We start from the raw sequence: 9169 nt of genomic DNA on the forward strand, positions 1-9169 counted from the left end.
GTGCCGGTCTTAGCACTGGAACTGTTTGAAGCGGCAGCACTTCAGGAAGAGCCTGATCAGGATGACCAGACAAGAAGAGCCGTGTTCTCCTGTTCAGCTGACCTCAGTGTGGCTGTGTAGTGATGTTGTGTGTCAGAGTAGTCGACTGTTGAGTGTGTGCCGTAGTGGGGGCTCACAGGTGGTGCCTCAGTGCCTCTCTGAAGAATACTCCCGTTGTCTCAGGTTGATCTCACTCCGGTCCCTCTCCTTGAAATGCTCTCTGTTTCAACGGGGCGGGGTTCGTGTGTCATCGGCATCTTCTGAGCGAAGCCTACTCTGAGGAATGAGTAGCCGAGACGCTGCGTCAGAGTCTGAGGGCACACGCTGTTCTCTGACAGAACTAAACCTCAACCGTTGCAACCTGTGTGAGCAAACTCGGTTGTAAACTTCTTCTAGTCGATCTACATGTAGCGACAGGTGTGCGGGTGAGCTCAGCTAGAAGCTAGAGCTAGAAGCTAGAATCTAGAAGAGCTAGAAGCTAGAGGACCTAGAAGAACCCTGGTTTGAAAGGTTCTGTGTGGAACCAGAAATGGTTCCTCTGTGGCATCACTCTGAAGAACCATGTTTGGTTCCAGACGCACCTTCAAGTTTCCGTGTGTAGAGACTCGTTTTTTAACATTTCATGAACTTGTCGTGACATTAGTAAACAGAGCCGTACATTATTGAGTAAATAATTTGAGTTAGTAATATTTTGTCTGTCTCCTCTCCTCTTCTTCCTCTCTTCTCCAGGTGAAGACTTCTCTAACGAGCTTCCCCGGTCTTCCCCTCGTCTCTTCCCTCCTCTCCTTCCCTGTCCTCCTCCCCTGACCTCCCCCTTTCCTCCTCTCTTCCTCACCCTGAATCCCCCCTGAACCCCGTCATCGCACCTGGCCGCCTGCGTCTGGAGGTCGCCGCGCCTCATTACCATGACGACCAGCTGCAGGTCAAAGTCTTCTGGAAGTGGCCTCACCTGAGGTGGGTTGACAAGAACACTCACACACACACTCACACACACACGTGCAGACGCTGGAGACGCAGAGGTTGTAAAGACGTTCATCTTCAGAGAGAAATAACTCTTCCAGAAACAACCGAGTTAATGTAAAGAGAGAGATGAAGAGAATAGAGAGAATAGGAGAGAGATGAAGAGAATAGAGTGAATAGAGAGAATAGGAGAGAGACTTTACGTCATATTCATGTTCACTCCTGCAGCATGAACGTCACCGACACAGAGAAAACAACCACGCTGCAGGTACGACTGACTGTGTGTGTGTCTGTGTGTGGGTGGGTGTGCGTGTCTGTGTATGCGTTGGTGTGTGCGTGTGTGTGTGTCTGTTTGTGTGTGGGTGTGTGTGTCTGCGTGTGTGTGTGTCTGTGTGTGTGTGTGTGTCTGTGTATGCGTTTGTGTGTGTGTGTGTCTGTGTGTGGGTGGGTGTGTGTGTCTGTGTATGCGTTGGTTTGTGTGTGGGTGTGTGTGTCTGCGTGTGTGTGTGTGTGTGTGTCTGTGTATGCGTTGGTGTGCGTGTGTGTGTATGTGTGTGTGTGTGTCTGTGTGTGTGTCTGTGTGTGTCTGTGTGTGCGTGGGTCTTTGTCTGTGTGTGTTTGTGGGTGTGTGTGTGTGTGCTGGTGTGTGTGTGTGTGTGCTGGTTTGTGTGTGTGTGTTTTGGTGTGTGTGTGTGTTCCTTTTCAGTAGAGATGACAAGTCATTAAGTATTTTGATGTATAGTCTTTTTTAAAGAGGCCAGCATGGAGCAGAGTGGAAGGTGTAGCGTGTGGTGTAGCGTGTAGCGTGTGGTGTAGCGTGTGGTGTAGCATGTGTGTGGTGTAGCGTGTGGTGTAGCGTGTGGTGTAGCGTGTGGTGTAGCGTGTAGCGTGTGGTGTAGCGTGTGGTAGAGCATGTGGGTGTGGTGGAGCGTGTGGTGGAGCGTGTGGTAGAGCGTGTAGCGTGTGGTGTAGCGTGTGGTAGAGCATGTAGCGTGTGGTGTAGCATGTAGCGTGCGGCCTGCTGACCTCGTGACCTCTCGCGCTCACATACTAATCGCACACTAATAATCAGATTGTGTTGGTCTTACCTGTGCTGTTTGAGGGGCAGCGCTGGCGGCGGTTCAGGACCAGACGCCATCAGGAGACGACAAAGCACCCAACCTGTTCCTCTCTCAGTGTGTGTGTGTGTGTGTGTGTGTGTGTGTGTGTGTGTGTGTGGAGCTCACAGGTGGCTGCCTCAGTGCCTCTCTGATAATACTTCCCGTTTGTCTCAGTCGCTCCTCTCGGCTCCTTCTCTCTCTTGTGTCTCGTTTCAAGGCGGGGGGGGTTTCTGCTCTCGTTATCTTCTGAGCTGAACGTTTTCTCTCTGAGGTTGGTAGCTGAACGCTGGCGGTCGGTTCTGAGGGCACACGCTGTTCTCTAAACTAAACCTCAACGCGCCTTCAATTAGCAAACTCCGGTTTCCTTCTTTTCCTCAGTCGATCTACATTCGCCGTGTGCGGTAGCCTCAGCGTGAACTTCTCTCTTTCGGATGATGCAGTCGGAGCATTAACGCATGCAATGCCCCTTTGTCTCCGGGCCTCGCATCTGGGACTCTTTGCTTCCACTGACTTGAGAGGAAAGGTTAAATATTTCCCGCGGATAAAGACCGGGATGATTTAACACGTCAATATCTTGCACAACTTCGGCGGGGAAATTGTGGACAAATATCTAAGAAATTGCTTGAAAATAATGAAAAACGCTTCATCGATCTCTGTCCAGGTCGCTCTTCTGCTGAGAGGTCAGAGGTCAGTGTTGCTGATGAGAATATGAGAATTGGTTTGATGCCAAGAAGTCTGAATAATCAATGACTTAGGTGATTGATTCCCACCTAATTAATTAAATGATTAGACTCCAACTGTAATTATGATCTTTAATTTTGCAGCACTGCAATGAGAAATCAATACTATTAAATGTGTGTAAATACTATTAAATGTGTGTAAATACAGCGTACGGAGCATCTTGAGTTCATAATCAACAAAGACACGTGATGCGACAACAACTGATGATAAGAGATACATTTGGCATATCCTGATAGGTGTAATATCAGTGAAGAAAACTCCAACAAATGCGTCTTGAATGTAGCATTTTAATATTTCTTATTTCAGTCCTTATTTATTTATTTATATTCACACTATGAAGAAGCCTGTCCTTGTGTTTGACCTTTCTTTCCAAACAACAGCACAGAGTTGTAAAAGGTGGCACACAAGGTTATTATCTATATAAAGTGCATCAATTTGTCATCATAAATACCCTTTTTGTCATTATTATATTCAGCAACTTTATACATTTAATAAAGAGTCACTGAAGGTGAATTACATTGAGAAACAGTGAAATAAAGTGTGGTTTTAGTTAAAGGAGCAATGTGGAGGATTTTGGCCTCTAGTGGTGAAGTTGCAGATTGCACTAAACTGAAAACTCCCCGCCGCGAAACCCTTCCCTTTCCAAACGTGTCAGGAACTAAGGTGACGTTCAGATAATGTACAAAATAAAAGTGTGTGGTTTGTCCACTCTGGGCTACTGTAGAAACATGGCGGTGCAACAAGAGGACCAGCTCCTTACCTAGAAATAAATGGCTCATTCTAAGCGAACAAAAACGCTATGATCGAACACAACGTTGAATATATTGATATATATTGACTATAACATGAAATATCTATAAAATATGAAACGGGGTCAGGTTTAGTCAGTTTACTCGCTGAGAGAAAAGAGGGACCTGAAAGATAAAGGTTGATGAATAAAATTAAAGCAGAAATCCGTATTTGGCTTTCAGCATTCACGTAAAATGGCGTACGTCATGCACATAAACAAACACCACGGCGGAGTGATTATAATTTCACACCACTTGAGAATATCTATTCTTGTGTTCGGGAACTCGTTGTTATATTTTCATCCACTTGGAGCAGAAGCACTCTGCATCTCAATGATATTTACCCACTCCATTGCAGTGTGTGGGTTGAAGACGCGAGCCACGAGGATGCATTAGTCGGCCATCATTCAGGGCCTCTCCGCCGAAGATATTCATATGAACGCCTCGGGTTGCTCCGCCTGAGGGACAAATGGACGCATCAGTTCTGGCTAACAGTGGAAACTGTTTTCAAAGCGTTGGAGGAATTAATTAACCCTAAACATTTTACATTTCCACTCTCGCCGATATCATAAAGGCGACCTTCCACGCTTTTCCGCAGTTTGACTTCTTTGCCAAAAAAGAACAGCAGCTCGCCACGAAACGGGAACTTTGAAGTAAAATGGGATTAAGAAAAAAAATGTAAAAAAACATGTAACACACAGTATTTCAGCAGGTTGCTTATTTTATTTTTTTTCCAAAAGTGACAGCTGGTACATTTCTCATGAGTTTTCATGATCTGACATGTTTGTCTTATCACAATACAAAAGGACATTGATGGCAATGTACATGTTTTTGCATTAATAAATACAATTTTAAAAAAAATTGTTAAAGCATTTGATTTCAATCCTTATGGAAGGAGGTGAAGTGTTTCCTTATGACCTGGTAGAAGCGATTTCCCTGCTTGCCGTCTGGTTCTGTGGGCGCAGGAGGTGATGAAACTGTAACGCTGACGTGGGAGGAGGGAGAGGCTTTGATCCCTCCCCTCACCGATGTGCCTTCATCCCGTGAGTCCGTTGAGTCTCGAGTCGCCCTCCTCTTGTCCTGAAGACCGCACGCGGCCTCCTCGTCCTTGTTTAAACGCCGCGGCCCGGCTCGGTCGAGGAGCGCCTCCTCGCTCGCCATCTGTGGGCTCTGGCTCAAGGTGACGAAGCCGTACGGGGTGGTGACTTTGGTCAGGTGCGGCAGGGACAGGGCGGCTTTGCTGGCGGGGTCCAGGCAGTGCTGGGCCTCGGCGTAGGACACCTTCCTCTGAAGAGGAGATCCCCTCCGGGCGAAGGGGTCCGAGACGCTGCGCTCGGCCCTGCGGCCTGAGGCGACCCCGCCGAAGCCCGAGGACGAGGTGGACGAAGGGGATAAAGACGACTCCGGCTCAGCCCCGGAGCTCCCTGAGCCTTCTTCTGAATCCTCCTCCTTCTTCCCCTCCGGCTCCTTGTCTAGTGATCTCAAGCTGCTCTGCACAGACAGAGTCGGTATGGTGAACTGCGGGATGCTTTCAGGTGTCAGGATATTTGGATAAACGCTCTCCCGGCTCGTCTGGAAGTCCGATCCGAGAGAGCACCCGAGGGACCTGGCGCTGCCGGTCGCCCACAGGAGTGCACGGACTCTCCTGTCTGTGGGGAAATCCTCCGAGGCTTCGTTTCCACCGCAGATAGTTCCGATGCTGAACGTCCGCGTGACTGCGTCCTTGGCCATCCCTGAATGTCCTTCACTCTCTGTGTGTGTTGCACGGGCTGGGTTGTCGATTATCAAGAGGGCGGACGACAGGCGGCTTTTATACGGCGCCGCTTCTCACATTTTGGTGCAAATGCGTAAATGTGACGAAAGCCAGCGCCGGAAATAATTCCCAATTAGGGAGCGTGTCAAGTATGGAAGCATAATGATGAGCCTCTCTTCATATGCTAAGGAGCAGGCAGAGCAAAGCGTCTCCCGGCCTCTCAGAACGTCACGCATGCACTAATTATGTTGTAATTAGAGATGAATCTGTGGATTCATTTTCATTTTTTATTGTTTGGTCTAAAAAAGGTCGGATAACTGCGAATAAAGCCGATCACAACATTGTGTATTTGTTTTGTCTTAAGATGTTATAAATAGTAATTTGATAGTAGATTATTATTTTACCTTCACAAAAAAATAAGCAATAAAACAAGCTGTAGCATGCAACTAGTGACTATTTAGGCTATTGCTCACCAACCTGCCAAAGATGTACACCAATAGAGGATATTTCATATTCAATTAAACGTTTTTATGTACATTTTAATGTGTGTGTGCTGTATCTTTTGAAATATTCATCAAGTTACATTTCTTGCCTTTACAACATACATTTTCAAGTTTCAAAGATTTAACTTGAATTGGTTTTAAATCATCAATACATATTTAAGTTGAACAGTTTTCATTGTGACCTGCAGTAATGTTACAACACCTCCATTGACTGTAATGCAGTCCGACGTGTGCATTGATTGACAGCGTCAGCAGAGCTCTGCACGTCACACGTTTCTGATTGGGTGTGACCTTCAGACCTCAAACACCGGTCACGTGACCACCATCTCGCGGCCTTTTAGCAGGTTAATTGGCGGGATTCATTAATTGGTCCGCTCTAATTGCGCCAGGTGCGTCTTGTCCCTCTTGGTTGGCTAAACCGTGGCGACGTCAGGGTACACGTCACCCTCCGAAATCCGCACACACACTGTAGTCCCCCAGCGGCTCGCCCTCGCCTCTCCTCACCCCGGTTCACGAGGCTTTGACCCGCAGCAGGATGACTTCTGAAAGCCGCCCAGACGCCGTGGAGCTGGAGCAGCCAGAACATCCGGAGGTAAGGCCGGTGGATGACGCGCTAACCAACGCGAGGCGGTCTGCAGCAGCGTGTTAACCCGAAGACCTCCATCCACACGAAGGCACGTAGTTAATGGCGGTTCTGGTGGTCTCCTCCTCTGTAGGACGCCGTTGTTGTGAAGAGAGACGGCGTGCTTCGTGCCGTGCTGCGCGGCCTCTACTGGCCCTTCGGCCTCGCGGTACGAGCAGCAGCTAGCTTTTGTATTCATTTTTCTATATGCGACTTTTGGCTTTACGTCATTCCTGCCGTGTTGGGGTTTACAGTTGCGCACGTACCGCGGGTTCTGCTGGGTGCTCGGCTTCCGGCGGCCCGCCGCGCGGGTCATCTTGAGCCCCGCGGGCCGCAGCCCCGCGCGCCACAGCCTCTGCGGCCGCAAGCGCCTGCACCGGGTCACGCGCTTGCTGCTGTCCGTCGTGCCCCGCTGCGTGCAGAGCGCCCTGGGCTACCCGGTGTCCAGCAGCATCGGCCGCTGCCTCTCACCAGGTATGTAAGAGTTTATAATTTGTGTTCAGGCAGAAAAAAGGGCAACTAGTGTATCCCGCCAAGTGCAGCAACTTCTGACGGAGGTGGGAATAAACTTAATGCGTTTCTCCCATGCAGTAACTTGAAACATTTATTTTTCGGGGGCAAAACTAACTTTTAAATGGTCCAAATTGATTACTATACTGTTATAAATTACTTTAACTTTTTAACTTTTCATAGGCATGGACCAGAGCAATACTTTTTGTACAGACTCATGATTGTTTTAATAAAAATGAGCTTATTTCCCCCAACAGAAATCCGAGTCTCTCCTACTAAACCTTCTGGAAAGGGCAGCAAGAGAAAGCAGGATGAGTTGGACGAGGATGAGGAGGATGAGGAGAGTCAGACCTGGGTGGAGGCACTCAATCAGCAGTATTCTGAGGACGAAGGCCCCGAGGAAGATCCCGACTTTGAGGTGAGGGCTTGAACTAAAACGTGTATGCTCCTGTCATTTAAAGTAGAAAACTTTGCTCGCCTTCTTCCTGTGTCTCCAATCTGAAGAGGAAATCAGGGTTTCTCTCCTGTACATGACCACATGTTCAGTTTATAGTGAATATGTGTACACACTTCAAGATACTTGCAATATACTTTAATCCAAAAGCCTTTGAATAAATCCTGTTGTAATGGCCGTGCCCGTCTCTCAGCCCAGTACTGTAGAGACGGAGAGTGAAGAGTACTGCTCCCACAACAACACCGAGAGCGACGTGGAGGTCGATGGGACGGGCGTGGTCATTAAAGACTTGGACACGGTACGAGGGTGGAGGCACGACAATAAATAAAGGAAATGAGGGATGTGGTGAGCTGACTTTACTTTTTGTTTTTAGGGACTCGAGCCGTCGTCTCCATCTGAAGCTTCTTGCCTGCCTGTGTAATGTGTCTTATTGACTAGATGTTGGTGTGGTTTTTTGTATGTTCATACATTGAATAAAGTTTGTCCTTTTGCTGTCTCCTCCCCACTAGATGGCAGTAACTGTTTTTATATTCTACAACTGAGCAGACGAGTTAGGCATGAATGTTGATTATCTGTGTTTTGTAGACGTTTGTTGAAATGCAGCTGGTGACTCGTCACACTTGTAAAACCTGGATAATTTGCCTGTGAGTAAAAGTAAATGCACTGAAATGCAACGCCCTCCCTGTGACCTGTTTCCTTACTTCCTTTGTCTGGTGTCCAATCTGCTTTCTCTGTAAAGCAAAGTACAAGTATCGAAGTGGCTCATTTAGTTTGTGGCACTTTGCCTCAAATTAAATGTAATGGTCAAATCTCAGGTTTTTGGTAAGCTGCAGACTTAAATTCCTCCACTAGGACTAAAGAACAGCCAAATAGCTTAAATTATTGCAGCATGTAATCCTACAGAAAGCTAAAGAGTAAAAGTTTATCTTGACCTTCCTTTGACTGATACTTAACAGCCTGATTGTGGGAGTTGACAATGTCGTTAAACATCTGAAGAGTTGCTTTTAATATACAAAACTTAAATCTCGTTACTGAAATAAAATATATGCATACTGTGGCAGTTTAAAATGCAAATCTTTTAATTCCTAAATGCAGATATTTTTGCTGTGATTGAGGAAATAGGCAAAATATTTGACCCTTGTTTTCACGTTAATCCACATTGCTGTGACACCGGGTGCACCGGTGCTATTCTTTGACTTTTAATCTTGACTTCCAGTCGTTTGACCCCGAGGTCGTCGCCCAGCTCGCCCCTCTGGCTCGAGGCTGAGCGGCATCAGAGGATGTGGAGTGTCTTTGTGTCCCGCCGCTTCTCCCCACCTGGTGCACACTAGTGTCTGGACGATTTCTGGGAACCGCTCCAGCAATCGGCTCCCGCTCCGCCACGAGCTAATGTTTCCTCTCGTTTCAATCCTTTGGGATGCAACTTGTACGCCTGAGGATGAAGCAACAAACTAACAGTATTGAGCTCTCACTATGCATTAGTCATGAGTTCTCTGAAAACATTGGTTTAAATGTCTGATCTCCCCCCCCCCCCGATGACATCACCAGGAATTATCTTAGTTTATCTTTGGAGGAGACCTGTGTTACAAAGGAAACTAATGAAGGATTCAGACCCATATTGGGTACAAAGGGATTATATTTCTTTTTTCCTATAATCTTAACTAATATTATTTTTTAATTAGAGTAAATGCCCAACTTT

General features: G+C 47.2%; 1 protein-coding gene across 2 annotated transcripts; it reads left to right on the forward strand.

Moving 5' to 3' along the window:
• The first annotated feature begins 478 nt into the window (after positions 1-478).
• org (oogenesis-related gene) lies at positions 479-8149 on the forward strand. 2 transcript variants are annotated; one of them, XM_056414934.1, is made up of 8 exons: positions 479-993; positions 1228-1267; positions 6274-6476; positions 6601-6675; positions 6761-6980; positions 7274-7434; positions 7664-7768; positions 7844-8149. In XM_056414934.1, exons 3-8 carry the CDS (start codon positions 6420-6422, stop codon positions 7889-7891), a joined length of 666 nt encoding a protein of 221 aa, XP_056270909.1. In that variant the 5' UTR covers positions 479-993; positions 1228-1267; positions 6274-6419; the 3' UTR covers positions 7892-8149. The 2 variants fall into 2 exon arrangements, with proteins under 2 accessions (XP_056270909.1, XP_056270910.1); XM_056414935.1 differs by lacking the exon at positions 1228-1267.
• Positions 8150-9169: the final 1020 nt, after the last annotated feature.

This window comes from Pseudoliparis swirei, chromosome 5, assembly GCF_029220125.1.
Source record: "Pseudoliparis swirei isolate HS2019 ecotype Mariana Trench chromosome 5, NWPU_hadal_v1, whole genome shotgun sequence".
Classification (NCBI taxonomy): Eukaryota; Metazoa; Chordata; class Actinopteri; order Perciformes; family Liparidae; genus Pseudoliparis; species Pseudoliparis swirei.